At 37.7% G+C, this 21861-nt stretch overlaps 1 protein-coding gene across 6 annotated transcripts in view; it reads right to left on the bottom strand.

Moving 5' to 3' along the window:
* Positions 1–21861, bottom strand: part of tay (tay bridge) — a 69073-nt gene that overhangs the window by 35426 nt on the left and 11786 nt on the right. For 5 of the 6 annotated variants that reach the window (XM_069057797.1, XM_069057802.1, XM_069057800.1 and 2 more), the window contains exons 2-5: positions 21661–21774; positions 14917–15036; positions 14811–14846; positions 14587–14613 (exon numbers count right to left, since the gene is read on the bottom strand). In XM_069057797.1, the coding sequence (XP_068913898.1) occupies positions 14587–14613; positions 14811–14846; positions 14917–15036; positions 21661–21774 (297 nt within the window). The remainder of the gene's footprint in view (positions 1–14586; positions 14614–14810; positions 14847–14916; positions 15037–21660; positions 21775–21861) is intronic. The other variant, XM_069057803.1, reaches the window with a different exon arrangement.

Here is a 21861-nt window from a genome sequence, read left to right as displayed (position 1 = left end):
TCACTGATCATTACTAAATCATTAATTACGCTGCTACGATTTTATGGATACAGGAAAAATCGTGTACATAACTGGCTGGAAAGTGTTTTTCATGTTGTGCGATTTCTCTTCTTCTGCATGAACATACACACTCGTGCTAAATGTGTCACTTTCCGCACTCGTTATGTAATACACTATTATTTAATTTTCCTCTCGATCTCGTACAAATATGTGAAACTTTTTTTTGTTTCTTTCGTAACCAGACCAAATTTACATCTGAACTGTAATCGAAAATTTGAAAAGCCCCTCCATTTGGCCGCTTGGAATTAATCTGTTGGAACTGAACTGACTGAACCGCTGATGGTTGCCACTTGCACCCTCTAAACCGCAAACCCTCAAAGCGCACACTCTCCCCGCTCTCACTTTAAACAAACACCCTTCAGCGAAGACGTACACAATCGGGATGCCGCACAAAAATCGTTTTTTATTCATTTTTACCGAACCACTTCTCGTCGACCAATCACGATCGAGTCCAAGACCCGGCACCGGCCACCCACCCATCTCCTCGTACCCGGCGCTGCAAATTAACGACCCTCTCAATTTGCGCGGCCCGTGTTTATAAACAAATCTCCATTTGAAAATTTACGATCGCCCGTTAAGCCGATTATTAATTATTGCGGTGGTGAATTCCTGTTGTAATTGGCGTTCGGTTGCGTTTCGCGATCACGATCCCTGCCCAACTTTCGAACTTAACGACGTAATTACGTCGAATATAGTGATCGGCGTTTCGAAAACGTCCGTCGGGACATACGAGAACTGATAATTTCGTCGTCCGGCGGGGCATTATTATAAAATGATAATTTGCGTTGGGACGTTATTGTGCCGGCTTTTATGATGTTTTCGTAATTTTCGCTAAACACAGGTTTATCTAGCGGCCGACGGGGTACAAATTGCCGGTTACGGACCGCACGTCCGTATGCATAATTCAGCTCCCGTGCTCCGCTCCTCGGCGAAAGGAGAACGAACGAACAGACCAATCGAACGGGAATACCACGGAGCATTCTTGAGCCGGCCGCGACCCAAAACCGACCCTCACGCAATCTCGACAATGGATTCCCGATACCCCTCGACGACACGATTCTGCATGTTGGCAGAAATCGGGATTTAATCTCCCGGAAAAAAAAATCCACCCAACAGCACTCACCGCCGTTACGACCAACGCAAAAACGTAGATACATCTGTTCGTTGAGTGCCGCAATTACACTCAGTGTTTCTTTTCTCCGGCGTAATTACTCACTTACACAATCTCCACGAATGATTATTGTTATTAAATTAAGTCGAGTTTTTTCGCCGTCCGATTAATCTACGACGGTTGGGAAAGTACGTGAGCGACGTATGTACTTTCAAAAAAAAATTTCGACGGGGATTTACAACGAGAAACAACCGGAATATAAATCAGACACGAATCGGATCAAATAATTGACAAATCGATGCTGGACCGGTGTTCTGTCAACTTAACAATACAGATGTCTATTTGAGAAGACAGAATACATAACATGTACATGCGGACAATCGATATGACATAATGTTCACTTTCGCTGCTACCGAGACAAATCGATGACGGAAATTGACAGTTTCAATTACGAAAATGACAGCGCTTGGAAGATGATCGATGGTAAGAAGAAGTCGGAGCAGTACGCGACGAAATGTGAAATTTTTGAATCCAAATTTGAGTCCAGATTCGCGATTGATTTTTAAGTATACTCCGTTTCTGAGTTCGATGCCGGTAAAATTGTCACATTTTAATATGTACCGGTAGAACGGCCTAGGCTGCTTATAATTGATTGTTCATGAAATGTTTTAGACGCACTGGAATCTGTCAGCGCTTCGGTCATTTTATGGCTGAGCGGCATCGAGCTCAGAAACAGAGTAGGTATACAGGGCGTTATTGAAAGTTGTACAGATATTTTAACCACGAGCTACTGACTTCATGTAGAAGTCCGAAAAAATATTTAAAAAATTCTGTCAAAAAATGAAATTTAATTTTTGAGCTACAATTTTTTTTATTGCTTTTAGTCTTTTACGTTATCAAACAACCTCGTAGGTAAAATTTCGGCACATTTTAAAAATACAACCTGTATAACCAATGCGGTTTCCTTGTTTTAAAGCATATTTCCTATAGGTTACTTGGCATATACAGGGTGTATTTTTTAAATGTGCCGAAATTTTACCTACGAGATTGTAGGACAACGTAGAAAACTAAAAGCAATTTAAAAAAATTGTAGCATAAAAAATGTAATTTTATTTTTTGACAGAATTTTTTAAATATTTTTTCCGAGTTCTACATGAAGCCAGTAGCTCGTGGTTAAAATATCTGTACAACTTTCAATAACACCCTGTATACAGTTTTTGTATCAGAAACCACTTTTGTTTCCTCTATTGATTAATTGTAAATGATCACTTGACAGATTATCGTGTTCTGGAAATTGATGAAATTTTTTCCTAAGTCATCATTATTATTCTGCAAGTGTCTACTTTGACAAATAAATTATGACGATAAATGACGGTACGAGTTGACAATTGATAAGATATCTGACGGAAGAGTCATCACGAAAACGAACGCGTTGAAAAAAAAAACAAATTAACAACCAATTAAATCGGGACAAATATATTATGCGACTAATGATCGCATGTGATTAATTATAATTTCTTCTTACCAGAATTAAACGTAAAATAAACATGCAAATGGAATCTGATAATAATATATATTTATGTTGGTCTGATAAATATTCATGGTTTTTCTAGTCAACAAACATCCAATAAATTTTACAGAAAACGGCGCTGCTGAATAATAATTAGAGCCGGATGCATAAAACTTAAATAGATAATGGGGCAGCAAAAACCCGTCCCCGGCTAAAATATGCAGTGTATACTTATTTACGAGCAACGTTAGAAATAGCTTATGACATATCGCGTGTGTTAGCTTGTAAAACACGACGCACATACGCACACACACACACAAAAAGGTGGGCATCCCGCCAAAAAAATAAACGTCGTCGTCGGCGGCGTCGTCCCGCCCCACCCCGGACCGAACACCCTTGACGATAAAATACGCGAAATTCACAATTTTCCAAACGTCGCTTTTATTGCACACATTCAAATCCGACCGATTTATAGCCTCCACCGTAAAGTAGCCATAACACTATCGACATTTACGATCTATTAAATTATTTCCGTACCACTAAATCCCCCTTTAAATGTTCACTACACACACACACGCGGACAAACAGGCGAACCAAAAAAAAAATTATAACAATCCCCCCTTGTTTTTCCAAGTCAGGATCGATGAAAAACCACCAACAAAGACCAAAGACCCGTCCACGAAAAAACACTGCACAAACACACTCCGCCCGGATTATTTAGCGCCGACGATCTCGAAAGCGTCAACTTTTTTTTGGGGGGCTAAATGGGAGAGAGCGAATTGGGTCGTGCCGCAGGAGAAACACAGAGCTCTCTGCAGGAGACTTCACCTCACACTGAGCGAGAACCATGTCCGCGACTGGGTTGGAAGGCGGCGGCGCCTGCGCCGCGAGTTTTCACCCGGCCGAGGAGACATCCATTACCATTTTTCAGGAAACGCAATTCGACGAGAACGACGGCGAAAAAATCGAATTTCCCGAGACGCCCCGCGCTTTTCCGAAATCCCAAAATACCGGATTCCTCCGGTCCGGGCGGCCGACCGGAGCCGATAAATAAAAGCAACGCCTCGCAGGACTTGTACGACAAGACGTTTTAACAAATCGCACGCGCGGGGAAAGAAGAACAAGGCCGTCCGTGTAGTTCGACGCGTTTCGTTTCGCGTTTTTTTTTTCTCTTCTTGTTTTTTCCTTTTTTCCAGGATCAGAGCGCAAGTCTGCCGTGCGCAATGCGCTCTGCTGGGAAAAATTTCTCCACGGAAAAAGGCGCAACACCTGACACCTTTGCGGGATCTCCTAGGACGGCTTAACCTTCGCAAATTATTCGCTCGTTTCCGGAACAGCTTCAACGTGGAGGTCAATGATGTTAGAACCGTCTCTTCCGCTGACGGTTAATTTTTCAAATCGCGGCCTTGTCTAGTGCATTATTTAAAACTTTGCCTTTTAAAGCAGTTCGTAACATCTCCGTCGCGGAACGGCATAAATTAGCCTCTTCCTAATACTGGATGTAAAACAAGCAATACAATTCTGTAATGAGAAGTTGTAAACGGTTTTATGGAATACTGGGGGCTAAAGGTCATAAAAATTAGCAAATTTTACGCATCAAATACAGCTAAATCGCACCATGTCTTTGGGAACGTTAAACTGTTTGCGGAACATGTTTTCGGAAAGAACTTAAAAGGGGCGTTGTTGTGTTGCAGTAGTCGTAAAACTGCACCTGCAAATAGCGGAGAAACTGCATACTGCAATTCATACATTTTCACTTAATTCCGTGTTGCATAAGTAAATATATTCTTCATGCACTTGCCCACCTGCATTATTATTTGACAACGATAACGTCAAATTTAAAACCTTTCCGATGTATTGACATATACCTTTTGGAATTACCAAATTAACACCATTTAATTATTTACAGTAAATTACTAAATGTAAATAATGACGCATTTAACTGGGAAAATATTTATTATTGCAAGTGGTTTTATATTTTCATAATAAACTTAGGTGCTTCGTCGAGGAATGTCAAAAGATTTGCACAGCCATATAAATTATTGTTCCATCGCAGTCGGCGTTGAAAACCTACACTAATTTTGGACGTGCCGCCAGCCTCGCAACGTTGGACAAACTAGTAGACAGATTTCCACTCGGCGATACTAGTCTCACTCATGTTATGAGGATTGCGGCACATTCAACTACGTCACCAACGCCAACTGCGATGGGACGATCATTTCTAATAACCAACAGTCTAAAGCAATTTCGGACATTTTCATTTTCTGGACCAATAGACTGTACTTTAAAAGCAGATTACTCATTTCTGTGCTAAACAATTGATCCTTGTTATTGATTAAAATATTCCACGTTTTATTTTTCTTCGCCTGTGCAAAAACAATCCAACAAAAATGTTAGTAAATGTCAAGTAGTTATAAGAATAATATAAAATGACCCAAAACACTAAAAAAAAAGAATCAGTTCATGTTATGTGTTGGCCTCCACAATGTCCTGATTTAAACCTCACTAAAACCATGTGGGATCCTACTAATAGGTCAATTAAGGACCAGAATTACGACAATTTGGCCGAAAAATAAAATTTCATTTTTTAACATCCGTCAAAAAAAGTGCACGTTTTTTCATTCGTTTGCGTTCATAAAATATGTGATTTTTGAATCGGTCAAGAAGCGTTAAAAAAGTGCCATAACGGTTCATTTGCACGCATTTTGCGTTAAAAAAAGTGCCGTAGCGTGTCATTTTTTAACGCAATTATAAAATTTTTCATTCATAATTAGTAGTTTTTTTAACGAGTTCGTATGTAAATTGGGATTTTTTTGGCATGAGTGGGCCAATTTAAAACGCGAGTAAAACGAGCGTTTTAAAGGTCCACGGGTTCACACAGGAGAAAATTTTGTATGCAACTCGTTAGTAAAGTATCTTTTTTTTACTCGGCGGATTTGCGTACTCGCTTCGCTCGGGCGACAAATTTTCCTTCTCGTAAAAAAAAGTATTACTTTACTCACTTGTTGCATAAATAACTATTTTTTCATTAGTCGACTGTTATAAATAGAAAAATTTAAAATTATTTCCCTTGAAATTTTCCAATAACAATGGCTTTTATAATTCGTAAAATGGGTGTTACAGTGGACGGTTCCGAGTGACTAACAGGTGTCAAACGAAGCATAAATTGACAATATTTAATAAGTGCTAATCGGTGGAAGCAACAAGCGTGACAATGCAACGGCTGAAGATAATTGCATTAAATTAAATTTGACAATGAATGATTTACAGATCATTAACGAAATGATTATACTCATTCAATTGACATATTATCACCGATATCGACACGTTTAATTCAATTCGACACGAAAATCCACTCACAAAATATATAAATCGGCGCATCTGGCTCATAAATGACACGGCAATTGACAGCTTGTCGATCCACCAGTGGCGGCGCAACATTTGCCTTTCTTGTCGATTTTCCGCAAGAGTTCGCGGCGACGCTAATTCATTCCCATTGTTGCCACCGTGCACACATTGACTACACATTTACACCAAAAAAAAAATATATGAAACATCGACCATTGTATGCAAATATCGAGGCTTTTGTCGTATGTAACAAATTATGTAACGTGGCCATTAGGCTTGGTACACTCGACTCCCAGCTAGATAAACAACATCGATAAGGTGTCCCCCGGCGTGGGCGTATTTAATTCGTCTGGTAGAGACTAGGGGGCGCCCTTAAATATTTAAAAGCCCTGTTTAATATGCAAACGAAGTCCGTGCGGCGAGTCCGGAGCCCTCGCCTATCTCTGCCCTCCCATCAATTTTCAATTAGGCCGGCCCTTTGTGTACCACGGCGGCGTTTATAAATATTTTTCGCGCTTTTCAGAAATTCCCCGAACCGTGCGCGGTGCGTCGTTTTTTTACGACGGCCCCGGAGCCGCTTCCGCCCTAAACGACGGCTCCGGGTCCCGGATTTACGCCGCTCGTCGTAAATATCACGCGCCGCGGTAATGAACGACGCTCGTTATGCGTCTTTACGGCCCCGGGACTTATTCAATAAATGGCCGCGGGCCGGTCGTAAACCCACCTTAATAAAGCCCCGGGGGCGGCGGTCCCGTGCGGTATGTACGTACATGAGTCGCGTTCGCCAAAAGAAAGGACAATTAGCCGTCCATTGACGTATGAATGGAGTCGTAAAATCGGCGGGAATCTCAAATAAATTAAGCGCGACGGGTATACGCTGGGGCGGCGCGACGGGCACGGGGAAACGAAAAACGCGATTTCTCGACTCGTTCTTGAGCATTTCTCGTTTTGCATAATGGGGATTGAGCGTGTTCCATTCGCGAACACGCCAGAAAACATTCACTTAAATGTATAATTCAGGCGTATTAATGCAAATCGGGAGCCCCCTCAAGACTATTTTGCATATCGATGCGGCCGGGGCGGATTTTAATGCCGACAGGCAAAAATGGAGAAGAGAAAGAGAGCGGGATGGGGAACGAAAGTGAGGGAAAAAATTTAATCACGACCGCGTTAAGCGCAATAAAACGGATCCAGTTTCGACGACAATGTAAAAAGGGCTTTTCTGCGGATGGACCGGCGCTGGGGGAAAAATACAAACAAAAAGCCTTACGCAAATTACGCCGTGTAAATTACGGACCCAACAGCAATCCGACGGAAAAGTTTTCAAGTCTAATACAACCCCACAATGACATTCAAAATAGGTATTTCAACCAAGAAGTAAAGTACGGTTAGTACTAAGGAAAGGGCACCTGAACCAATCACCATATTCCACCGTGGGTATTTGTTAAGCGATTCCCAAAGGTTTTCACTTTAAAATTAATGGACTCGTTCTATTTCATAGGTCATAGGTACAACAACCACCAGACCGGACCTCCTCCTCCTTGCATGTTACGTTATCAAGATTAGATAGGACTTTTTTCTAATAAAACCCCAAATAAACTTCACATTACCAACGCTTTATTTAACAAGTTTTGGTGTATCCAAAGCTCTGGACAATTGAGGTTTTTTTTTCAAAAGACGCCATCACATCTACGTCCCAGTTCTACGTTGAAACGATGTTTGAAATTATTTTGCTACAGTGTCTCAAAATGCTATTTTCTCATTGGCTGAAATCTTCATTCTGCTGAAAAATCTCCCAGAATTGAAACAGCAGTTGCTGTGTGTAGTTAGAAACACAGAAATTCAATCAGAAGGTTCAGAGCGACCACCCCCAGTTTACATTTTTTTTGGTCCGTGAGTCGACAATGACAGCGTGTAGCGTGTTTTCCACAGGTGAATATATAATTGTACCATCGACTTACTGTATAAAACAGTTCTTTTGAGAACTATTTAATCGTCGCCGATTTACGGATAGTGGAACAGGGGCTGGTACCGAGGCGAAGACGTAACAAAAGAATAAATTAAACGTCACGTTCTCTTGTATACTTTTTTTTTACCTTCACAGATATGTTTTTACTCCACCACCATGTTTGTTTTTTCAGTATTTTCATTTTATTTTCAGTACATCTAAATGAAAAAAAAATCTGCAGAGATTTAATTAGTTTAAATGAAGCTAAAGTAGTCTTACAATTTACGACCCCTCCATACTAATCACCATAATAAAATTCTGAAAGAGGGAAATTTACAACCAGACCCGAGAGATTACTTTACTACTATAGGGAACCGACCCCGTGGAGCTTTTCAAAGGAAGTTTCTACCCAAAAGGTTGCTATTGTCAATTCAAATTCATAATTCTCCACTCCAACAAATAAATTCGTAATTGCGAAAAGAGATTAGTTTAAAAGTTATTTGATGTTTTTAATAAGTGAATGCATCAGCGTAAACAATGAACCGAATGCTTGGAAAAATAATACAATAGTTATTTATTTAACGAGTTCGTGTGTAATTTTGGCTTTTTTTGGCATGAGTGGACCAGTTTAAAACTCGAGTGAAACGAGAGTTTTAAAAGTACACGAGTGCCAAAAAAAGCCCAAATTACACAATAACGAGTTGAATACAACGTTTTTTTTTTTGTTCGACGAGCCCCTTAAAGGCTCCAAATCGCTAAAAATCTTTAAAATTAGCTTGACGTTTCGTTTTAACAAGTTGTCAAATTTATGAAAATCCGTTCACACAGGAGAAAATTCTCAAATTCTGACAGTGTCGAACAAAAAAATCTATAATCTAAACTGATGTTTGGGCTTTAATGTTTATTTCAATTAATAATGACCACTTCATCCCATAGAACTTGTATGAAGTGCTTTCACCCTCGCCGTTCTAAGCTACTGGGTCACATCTGACCCGTGTATAAAACTACATTTTGATTTTTTAAATGCATACATCATAGAAAAAAATAACGAGTACGTTAAAAAAACACATCAATCATATTTTTTCATAAAATTTTTGTTTTCATCGGTCTTTCCAAAACACAAAACACACATTCTCGACTGTTTTTTGCAATTGCTGGTTGGAAATTTCTGTGCTATCTCCAAATATCGATATAAAATTACCTAGCACGGTGAAGCGAAATTCAAATCATATTATGTATTGTTTTCGTTAGGTTAAAAAAAATGAATCCCTGGATTTATTATTCGTTTCGCCTGAATTGGAAGAAGTTAACCTGTTAATAATTTAATCAAATTAACAACGACAATCAAAATAATAATTTCCACTTCAGAATTTATAGCACATTATATGACAGCGGTTCCAACAATATCGATATCACATCTCCTACTAAAAAAAACTAGGACACCGAATTATGCATATCAATTTTTTGCCAGAATATTTATAATACATACAATAATTTAAAAATAATACTAAAATAGTTCTATACAACCGGCTACGATTCCAGACAGACGAGAACTTTTTCACGTAATAAAAAAAATTTCAAAATCATATTGTGATTTAACTGAACGATAATTATTTTCCATATGAATTCTTCTAAATTAAATTTTTAGTCGTTTATTATGTAAATAAAACAGACATCGACATGCAGAGATAAATGAATCATAAAATTTCAATTATAATATCTAATAAATTTAGTCACAGTTTTTTTTTTGGCATGACATACTCATCTTAATTTTTTTACAGCCCTATTAACTCTACTTCTGTTATCTCACCACACAGAATTCAAATCATTTTGTACACAATTCAAAAACTAATCATTTCATTATTTATTATAATTTACCATTCAATTTAATTATTTTTTGAGAATTGTTTATACAGGGTGTCTCAGCTAAGATTTTTCGAGCCTAATAACTCAGTTATTTTCCAGCGGATTTTTGTGAAATTTAAAATGCAGATGTTTTAGACGGTGAAGAATAAAATCCCATTAATGCAATCACCCAAGTCTTAAAAACGTAATTTTTACATGCCTTTTTAAAATGTTGAATCAATTAAGATTTATATCAAAAAATTGATCGTCAATTAAGGAGAAACTCGTCCTTGAAAGACGTCTGGTTTGCAAGAAAAAAGAAAAAACTGTGTTAAACGTGGCTGCAGATGCAAAAACGTAGACGCGTATGAAACAAACGCGCAATTTTGCAGAATTTTGGTCATCCGTTTTCGCAGAAGCGCAGGTGACATATTTGACGTTTATCTTGCTAACCTAACAAACACTTACAAAGTTAAAGACAACATTTCGACGTAATTTATTATACTGGATGCTTTCATTCTTCCATAAAGGACTAAAACAGGATCGGGATATTTTAGCAAGGTAATTTAGTTCACGTACGCTTCCTACTTTTCTACATAATTTTTTTTCGAAAACAAATTCTGAAAGCTTTTAAAAATTAATCTAAATTTACTAAAGATTTTCTTACTCGCCTATGGCACGATTTTAATCTAACTACATTTAATAAAGAAGGGAAGTGCAAGTGAAGCCATTTTATTCATCAAATGCAATACGAACGGAATAAAAACATTTAATTTTTACGATTCCTGTTTAAAAAAGTTTTCAGATTTATGAAATTGCATTCAACATGAACGGCACGTCAAAATAACGGGGAGACAAATGGCAATTCAATTTTGCAAATTCCAAGAAACTTTATTTAGAAAAGTTGTTGTAATTGATGAGTACTATTACCAGTTAAAATAAATGCACTTTGTTTTGTTACACCCTGTATATTTTTGATTCTACACATCTTGAAAATTTTAATTTTCACGTTTCCACATCCACACGAAACAGTTTTTCGGAACTCGGAAAATATTAACTTTCCCGCCTAGGCATCCTTCTGGCATCTGTGCCATTTTTTTAAATGCCAGTTAAACAGTTAGTTTTGTTTACCGTCGCAACAATATAACGTAAACTTAACTGCAGCATATTACCGTGTTTTACAATCCCTCTGGCTTTTTCAAAATAAAAGCTCTATTCTAAACTTCATTATATCGTTTGTAGCTGAGACTAATTATGGTTTTACTCCCTCTATACAGTTCCATAAATAGAATTAATTGTGTTGGTACAACAAAATTATAAATACATTAGTAAAAGTACAGTTATAGTTCAAACATATTAACAAATGTAAACATCGGCGAAACTCTAGTCGCACAAATTCTTTGAAAAAAATTATAATTCTCACAGAGCAAATACTCACAAATTACCAAACAAACACATCATTTCGTCCTCTGTATTTACTGATACGTTAATTTTCCTTTAAAATTCACCGGTGCACTCTTTGATTTAGTTTTAACTCGGTCTGGAAAAAATCTCCACAAAAATTCGTGTGCGGCATTCATAATCAAATGAACACTCGACACCGAAAAAAAAACCATCACGTAGGTGGAAAACAGACAAATTAGCGTTACAAAACGTGGGAGAGAGGTGTACAATCTGAACAATGTACGGAATCTATTTATGCCAAGTGTTTACGTAACAGATAATAATTTATCAGATGCTAATAACGACAAATATCCGTTTATCACATGTTAATAAAACGCTGGCATTTATCTACACGTATAATTAACACTTTCACAAATATTTATGATAATTAATACGAGCCGACTATTTAACGTGGTCGTGTGAATTTTTTGACAGCAGAAAAAAAACTCTCCCGCTACGAGAACATTATCTCCATCTGGGTCTACATATTATATTGGACAAAAAAAAAATTCGACATTCCTCCGGACCGGTTTCTCAAATTCAAAAGAAACACACCAACAATTTATTAGACGAAAAAATCGCATACTATTAAGTAACAGTTTGAATCATCACAAAGCAGCTTTCCAATAGGTATCTTACTTAACCGCAAACACATGTTCCAAGCAAATAAAAGCGAAGCGGTGTCGAAAGCCAATCACAACGACCATTAAAACAATCATCGAATCGAATGAAGAGATACGAATCTTCACGGCAAATAAAAATCAAGAGAGGTTAGTCCTGGTGAGAATCGTGCACATTCTCACAGATTACAAACGCGAAAAGACCGTCCAATCGTGGGAGATGCTTTATTGATTCGGATTATCGATACCTGTGCTATCACAAGAATAACTGTTGGTGCTTAAAGAGTGTTTTTGTTCTTGCGGTGATAGTACAATTTTTTTAGTGACAGGTTTGTGCTTGTACCAAATACTAAATTCAATATTTCATTTTGTTTTTGTTTGAATCTAAAACATGTTTTGATTATTCCAAGGACTAATATACTGTCAAAAAATAAAATGACATTTTTTTTTTTTTAATTGCTTTTAGTTTTCTACGTAGTCCTACAACCTCGTATGTAAAATTTCGGCACATTTTAAAAATATACCCTGTATATCATGTTTTATAAAATGTACGCCAATGCGAAGTAACATACAGGAAATATGCTTTAAAACAAGGAAACCGCATTGATGTACGTTTTATAAAATATGATATACAGGGTGTATTTTCAAAATGTGCCGAAATTTTACCTACGAGATTGTTTGACAACGTAGAAGACTAAAAGCAATTTTAAAAAATTGTAGCTCAAAAAATAAATATTTTATTTTTTGGCATTGAATTTTTTAGATATTTTTTCCGAGTTCTACATGAAGCCAGTAGCTCGTGGTTAAAATATCTGTACAACTTTCAATAACACCCCTGTATTTACGATTATCTGAAGTGAAACAATAAATTACCAATTTCTATACATTACGGGTACACTTGAATAGCTTTAAAGAATAAACCATCCGGACCATTAAATTTAATTACATTCCATTTGAAATATCAACCAACTGAGAAAACCTGGTCGAACAAGAAAAACAGAAGTAAAGGAACTTATGCGGGCATTATAGATTGGACACGCGCCCGGAGGGATGCGACCCGACCATAAAATAATTATTTGCGGTTAGGCCGTAAAATTCAACTACAGGTAGCCGCTCTCGTAATAAATTAGAAAATGACAGCGGCTTCTTCAAACAAACCGCACTTTTGAGAATACAAACAAATTAGAGATTCCTGATGGCGAGATTGGCCGGGACTCCTAAAAATTTATCGCCGCCGCAAATTTGTTTCCCTTATAAGGACACGCTCGAATAACTCGCGAAAATAACCGCCGGCAGTAAACAGACGATAAAACCGATGTAATGACATGTTTTAATCTTTATTAGAACGACTCTCAAAGGAAGAAATAAAAATGGAAAAAAAAACCGAAGAGAAACGTCAGTGCCGACAGTTTTACGACAGCTGGCACTGATTTCGGGAAACGATTAAGATAAAGATAATCGAAGTGAGCAAATCTGGGAATCTCGATTGCGGCATAAATGAATAAGCACCCCTTTGGCGAGGTGCATAAAAAACGTAGGAACGACGTTTCGGTTTTGTAAATTCCGGTCAGCACCATCACTCTCCACCCGGTCTCTTGCATCACACAAAAGACGTTTATGTCGTACGATAAAAAATACGTTGCGAGGGGTTGCCGCCACCCACTCCTCTCCCCGGCGCCCCTGCTTTCGTTTCGTTTTTATGGTCTCCGCCGTCCTGAAAATTCAAGACGCGCCCTCCGATCAGTGTTGTTCGTGTAGTCGTTTAGGGTCGTCCTCGAAACGGCTCTCCCTCACATCCTCATTTCACATCCTTCTCGCGTCGTAAAAGTAAATTTCCAGCCACGTTTTCGTACCAATAAAATTTATTGGAATTACGTGGATATCGACTGAGCTGAACGTTTTAATGCCTTTCTTTTTTCCCTCCATCTTCGCGTCCTCTTTCCTCTGCGGTCGTCGTCTTCTCAGCAAAATCCACCGCACATTGTAGCGAATTCGATTATACGACTGGGGGGTCGGCCATTGGAGACGCGACCGGCGTCCGAAAATCGGAAAAAATTCAGACGAATCTTGGACGACCGCCCCCGGGGGAACGGCGACCCCAATTAGAAATTCACACCTATCGACTGCGCTGCGCCATTTTCTCAGGACGAAATCGTAAAAAGCCGGCGCAATCAAAACCGCATCAACTTTAAATTAGACCGCATTAGGCGACCAGTTTGTCGTTTTAATTTCGAAAAACGGAAAATCAACGTCGACGACGACGACAGATACGGAGAACGAACTGCATAAACATGACGTTGAGCTTTATGCGACTTGTCATCCTGATAAATAAACGTTCCGTCGTTGCGAACAAATCCTTTTTCGAGGAGAGCGACACGCTACATCCTTCCGACGGACATTTCCAGACGTTCCGAATCGGATTATGAAAACTTCTCCGCAACAACAACCGTTCGTTCCCTTTTGATAAAACGTACATCGGCGACGTGTACACAACACCACACAAAAAAAAAATTCATAAATTTTTCAACGTGGACTTCGTGTGTCCGCCATAAATCAATAGGTTTATTTATATGCCCAGGAGAGTTTTCTTGGACGTCGCCAACGCCGAGACGCTCTCTCTCTCTCTCTCTCTCCTTCATATGTGTGTTTTTTTTGGCTTCAAACAAATCGAGCATCGCGTCGAAAAAGAAGAAAAACTCACCTTATCGTCTTCGCCTTCGCTATCACACTGCAAAAACAGAAAAAGAAATCCATTAGTATAACAACCGAGCAAAGGGTACACAAGCAAAAAAAAATTCCCTCGAAAGATGCGCCAGAAACCGGATAAAAAGTCAATCGGTTTTTGCGAGCGGCGCTCGTTTCCGTCCCGGGAAAAAAAAAACATACACAGGCACTTACGGAGTACCGATAATAAAATATACTTACGATATATCCTTTTCCTGAACTGCATCGACTGCTGGCCTGCACCGGGAAAAAAATCGTATGTAATTATCAGCTGTCAATTTCATGTGTTATTATTTTTTATACTCACGTCACTGAGACGGTCCCTCGAACTGTCCGCATCACGTGGCGCCACTGACGACCCAGTCAGTCGTTCAGACGCCCGTCCACTGTCGTCGCTAGTGGCAGGGTCTTGGGTCAGTGATAACCCCTGCAAAAACAACACTTGTGTAGCAATCAAAACGAAAACAATGGAATCGCGGTATAAGTGGCTCCGTTATTTTTTTTTTACCTATCCACTATTAATAGTAATTGTTAGAGATTAGACTTGAATGGAACACGTCACAACAAGTTACAACTTGATAGTTAAATAGCCAATTAAAATTTGCAATGCAGTGAATTTTAGTTTGTTTCCGGAAGTTTTGCAAGTGCTTGTCATAACAACCTGTTAATTTCCTCATTTCTTATTCAATTACATATTAATATGTACAAAAAATAACACAAATCTTTTCGACCAAGTACACAAAAGTTTAAAAACCAGTAAAAGTAAATATGTACATAATCAAAATGTGCAAAAAGAAGCATCAATGATTTTCACTTTTCCAAAATAAATATTTTCAAGCATACTATGTATTAATTTTATAGAATATAGACAGGTAACCATGTCCTACAGTGAGTACTTTTAAAAAACATATGCGCTAACTGTTAATTAATTATACATTCATTACGCACGGCCGTGAGTAATGACTCACTACTTTACGGGTTTGACCAATCGCGAAATTATATTTGCAAATCATGGTGTAGAATATAAAGTTGGCACAATATTTCTATATCATCATCATGTCATAAAATGTCATACCTAGTTCGCGAATCAGTATGTGCTTTTTCTTGAAAAGAAGTAATAAGCGAATTTTGTACGCCGTAAGAGATAGTATCGGGCCTTCAAATAAATATATATTTAGAGTAGGCGTAGGGGACCTTCTAATTCTGTTAACAGTGTAAAGTAATTTTTGTAAGTAACCAATTATTCTCCGGAGTTACATAGGTTACATACTAAGCTTTTTCCCAATTAATACAGGGTGTTTTCGAAGTTGAGGTGTTCCTTGTAACAGGAGGTACTATACATTATTCTTAAGAATTTCAGAGATAATTGATTGCATATTCTTATAGTTTTCTAAAATTTTGAGTCCGGTCCTGTCTATTTCTCCGCTGTACTAGATTAATAAACTGACGTGGCCCAGGATGGAATCTTTCCGAAAATCGCTCTGCGTACTCTCTGGTCGCCGCAGCTATATTCTGATAGCATTGCCCATACTTTAGCAACATAACTGTGAGCTCGTTATTTTCGTAATGATAACCCATTCCGACTAATTAGATGACAATTCTGACAGTATTTTTAATTAACGTCCATGCTCATTTGATTTTTTTTTGTCAATTTTAGTTGCTAACAAATCAGCGCAAAATTAAACAGGACCGGTTTCAAAAATTTCAAAAAAATTAACTTATTGTATCTTCATTGCCGAACACATTTTACTAAGGTGATTTTGGCTAAAACTCTTTAGAACAACGCATACTATCACATGTTAAAAGAAACGCCTCAACTTCGAAAACACCCTGTATAGGAATAGGGAGAATGCACTACAAAAATTAAAAATATTTTCTAACCTAATTTTATTTCGTTAAAATGTCAGACGTTTCTTGTGTCATTTTCAACGCTGGAAAAATGTTGCAAACAATTGAATATCCATAGGTTGCTCTAACTATAAATTTATTTGAAGGCCCGTTATTTTCCTCAGGTGTAATGGTTATTAACCGCTCGGATAACTACTGCCCTCGCCTACAGCTCGTACCGCAAATGTCATCCTAGTGAATAATAGCGGTTATTACAGGCTCGTTGAATAATAAATACACTTTGTATATACTTTTCTTCAGATAATTCGATCTGTCAGAAACACATTAAACATTTATTTTGAAATATTTCCAGCTGACATCATAGCAAAACAATGTACATAATAGCACAATCAATATCAAAAGATCGTATCTTCATAAATTGTAAATAAACTGTACACCAATCGAGGCCAATATAATCAGTAAATCTAAAACAAAAAAACTTAAGTCCGTCCTTTGCAAAAGATTAACACGTGGAAATTTTTTACGTCCAGCCCACTGCTCGCTGTTACCATGAAAATTCGAACATGGCACATTTAAAATAAATACGTCTCCTCAAGTAATTACTTGGTGTTGGCGTGCGATTTTCTTGTAAAATCTCCCACGTGCAGGTGAATTCGTTCAAGTATATTTTTCTCGCTTTTCACTCAACATTTTACTGTTATTCGAAACTAATGTACAAGTCTACGATTCCTTCTTATTTCCATAACCACAAAAACATTTCGAGCACTGGGGACATTTTAACTGAATATTTTGCTAATCTGTTTTGGGATATTTGGCCTAAATAGGCGACAGTCCCGATAAACCGAAAAGAATGCAGACTTTCGCGACTGTCCATGAGGTTGGTTTCCGGGTGAAGCCGCGGTCGAGGATGTCAAGGTGCTGACGTTTCGTTAGCCATGCTGCTAACTTCTTCCGAGCAGGTATGTTTCAGCAGCATGGCTGACATGAACAAATTATGTATAACATGCTGGTGAAATGTCAGCACCTTCACATTATCAGCGGCGGCATCACCCGGAAACCAGGCTTCATCGATGAACTAATTATTGACTATACGTTATCATGGTTCAGATAATGGGAAAAACATTCTAATCAAAATCTTGCCTGATAAAAAGTTATAAAGCTGTTTTTGGCAAATATTTTTTGTTTCCATTATTTTAAAATATAAAAAAATCCGGTAATAAAATTACGCAAAACGCTATTAACGGTTGAAATTTATAAACATCCTCCAGCAATTTCGTAAATCATCTCAATTATAAATTCACAACATTATTAAATTTACAATATGTACATAAATTCTTTAATTTTTCTGGCAGCATTAGTAGTGGAACATGTTTATCAACACATCAGCTTCTAGAAATGATAACCAAAATATTGCTAAAACAATTTAATGGTTTGCCATTCTCAAGTCACTTAAATGTAAGGTAAAATTGTTCACTTTGACTACTTCTGGAATTAGTTCAAATAAAAAAAATTCCTTACCCTTTAGTTATACTAAGACATTGGCGCGACCTTGACGCGACCTTGAAACACAACAGGAGAGAAAAAAAGGCATTTCCACAAGGTTTGAATGGTGGGAAACGATCTAGGAGGACGCCCTGAGGCTGTCTAGCCAGAAAAAACGCGAAAATTCCAGAAGTAAAGTGCGTCTATGGATATTTTAAAACGACCTTTTGCTTCCTTCAGTGGTTTATTGCCCGCTAACAAAGATTGTCGTAAAAGTGGTGAGTAACCGATCCTCAATAATCCGCAGGTATCATCGAGAGTTTTTGTTACAGGATAGGTAAATAATCCCCTAGTAATGAGACCATCATAAACGACCCAAAATGTTAACTAGTCTTTAAAAAGTCGTTTCAAAATATCGATAGATGCACTTTAGTTAAAGTGAACAATTACCAAATGTAACTGTATTTCTGCAATTTTAAAACTTGAACTTACTAAATTTTCTCTGATCTCAACACAACAAAAATAAATGAACAACGTTGTTTCGATTAAATGTCAGATTTTTTGTCCTTGAATTCTTGTTAACTTTTTCAAAACAAGCCCAAATAAATTTTCTCAACGCAAAAGAATGCAATGTTTGATGTTCCTACTTAATTATGGGATGTTTATTAAAATGTGAATCCACCCTATCTGGTTCTTGACAAGGACGCATTAGCAGAACGATTGTGAAGAAAAAGCGACGATTAAAATTTTTTTTTACAACATAACACCAGCGCCGGTAGTGAGATAATTATGTCTAATTACTCAATTACCACGCTGAACAAACACAAACACACACGTATACACACAGGCACACAAAGACCGGAGAGATGCATAACACAAAGAGTAAATTACAGAGGTCTGGGACACGCCCTCTTATTATTTTAATTTCCCTAATAACTCTAATGGTATCTGTATATTATTTAATGTTGACATGACACGAGAAAATAATAACATATCATGAATATGGTATTATACACAAGTCAATTAATTGTATCATTAAACGACGATTTCCTTTTTTAGAAACCATTAAAACGAGGATGTTGATGGTAAAAACACAACCCGTACCGCAGATGTAGCAAAAGAAATATGTACCTACATACTTTCTAAATTTGGTCATAATTTCAAATTAAGAAAAAAGAACAACAACGACTCTGTCCCAGTGGAAAATAGAGCCAGCGTTGCTATCAAAACAGACCGGATAAGCGAAGATAATGGAAGGTTTACAAATTGACAGCTTCAATGCGGTAACAAGCATCAATTACTTTAGATTGCAATGTACCAAAACAGGTTATTAAATAATTGCATATATTACCGCATTTAACCGATTTGGCGTGTGTTATTTCAGAACCTGGACTTTCATAATTATACTTTTTTCTAACGTAGAAACGGAGCGATTTTAATCAGCAACCAACTACATACTTCAAAGAAAAAATTGTAAATTAGTGAGGCAATTTATCCGATGCGCACATCTGTGGAATTTCCGTAAACATCTTTAAAAGATTAAAGTCGTTTTCTTTATTTTATTTTGACACAGTTCCAAAATATTCTAACAACTTTCAGCGGCGCTGACTGCTGTACAAATATTAAGACAATTTGTAACGGATCCAGAGTAACAAAAAACAAACACTGTTCAAACGAAAGATCTGAACGCTGCTCTTTCTTGGTAAAATAATGCGATCGGAAAAATCGTGGAACAAAAAGAAAACAAACTGACGACGATTCGCTTCGAAAGGACGAAGAAAAATTAATCTGGTTCGGAGGTTTCTCAAGCTACATTTTCTTTTTTTGACAAAATAACGAGTTATTTAGTATCTTCATTAATAAAACAGCACGGCCTCGGATCGATTCATCAAGTCAAAAAATTAATGACAACCATCGCGTGGAAACCATTTACCGAGTGAGGCAAGTTTTACTGTTGCTACCTGGATTAAACTTACCGAAAACGGGAACAAATAAAGTATAAATAATCTTCGCCAGACAGGTACTAATTATTCGACGTGATTAAAACAAAAAATGACTTCATTTACTTCTAAAAAGTAAAACAATTTAATAAGAGACACCTAAAAAATGTAATGTGCACCTCGGCCAAGCTGCGCCTCGGCCAGAAAACTCACACTCGGACGAAAATGATGCACTTTTTGGTCTTGATACACAAATAACTATTTGTACAATTATGAAGACCATAATTAATGAAAACTGACGTCAAACATTACCCATCATTTGAAAACATCATATTTCGAGAACACCTGTATAGCAAGATGCAGCTTTGCGCGGAAATAACTGGATCATTCAAAAATTTAAAAAGCGACATAATATTCTTCATTAGACATAATTACTTTGAAACTATTCAAGCCCCGTAAAAACCGGTGCTCAATAGTAAAAAAAAAAAATCAAAAAATTGTCAAAAAACTTCCATACAATAATAGTCATTTTGTTTCTTCCTTGTTATAAATCAATTTGATTTCTAGAAATTATCTTTCCCTATTCGAGTCGTCGGCCGCAGACGCCGCAAATGATAATCTTACAAATTGAAACTTTCGATAAATAAACCTATTATCGAAGATTAGCCACAATAAAATGACAGCTTTAAACGGTAAAATGACAGTGTTTATGTTGGAAATAGCACGATCATTCCACAAACTGGTATCGAAGCAAATGACACGACAAATTGGCACCTTCGCGAGCGCCATGGAAAAAAAGACCCCTAGCGGCCACAGGAGGCACGTTCCCAGCCGGCAATTTACCTCTACGTCCCAAAAAACGTCCCCGGATGAAGAACACACCACTACCAAACAAAACCACGTAATGAATGCGATTCCACGCTTCCGAGAACATGCTGCAGACGTTGTCGCCATCAGTTGTTCAGTTAAAAAACGACCGAATCGATGTTTGTCCCGGCAATTTGAGACGATTATTTCGCCATTAACAACGAAAAGACTCGAATTACTTACGCAATCTGGGCAGTAATGACAGTCGAGAGATTATTACCGTGATCAAATGGCGCACTAATGAAGTTCCTTCGAAAGAAAGAAAAAAAAGGAGCCTGAGAAACTGGAACAAAAAATCTGTGCCAAGAATTAATCGCACAATTAGAATAAATGAGTGATCGATGTGATCCCAAAAACAAATTACAGTTTTGAAAAATCGCCTTTTCACTGATTGACAACTCGAACCGTACGCATCAGTGGTTCGATTAATTAAATGAAAATTCCTCTTGTTTCATTATTATTATTAATCCGTTTCCGCCAATGACAAAAGTGAATTAAGGAATTCGTCCTTTTCCCTTTCTCTCGTATTCTCATTCGATAATTAAAACTGTATTATTCGTAAAACGTGACGCTCTCCATTAATTAGCTTCGCCAACTCCCACGATATTTTATTCACGCTCTCCTTTTTACTATTTCACCCGACGGGAATCTCCTAGCAACATTTTTATTGGCTCGACGATTTTATTCATGATGTAGAACGAACATCCACCCTTCCAGTTTCACCGGGAGAGACCGAGAGAGATTTGTAACGGATTGCGGCGCACTGACATCTGTCGGAAACTCGGAGCGACACTAAGTAAGTGAACGAGAGTGGGTTCTACTTGTCGGGTGGATTTTCTCTAGTCGTGTTCTCTTCGAAAGCGTGCGGAAAGTCGGAGGGATTATCGACATCAAGCGGAACAGGAAGTACTTACGTGGTTGTTGTGTGCCGAGATGTGATGTGTTATGTGCGTCTTGGGTTCGAGTTTTGGCCTTTCGATGTCCGACAGACGTTTTATGTTCTCTTTGCTGCTTATCTTCAGTACGAGCTGCAACAACAGACACGATGCCATTAAATTAATTAAATTTTTCCTCCTCCGACACACAAATCGTGAAGGGTTGGCGAAAATGGCGGA

This window comes from Tenebrio molitor, chromosome 9 (assembly GCF_963966145.1).
Source record: "Tenebrio molitor chromosome 9, icTenMoli1.1, whole genome shotgun sequence".
Lineage (NCBI taxonomy): Eukaryota > Metazoa > Arthropoda > Insecta > Coleoptera > Tenebrionidae > Tenebrio > Tenebrio molitor.
Note: the sequence above shows the minus strand (reverse complement) of the source record. Positions and strands in the feature narration are given on the sequence as shown.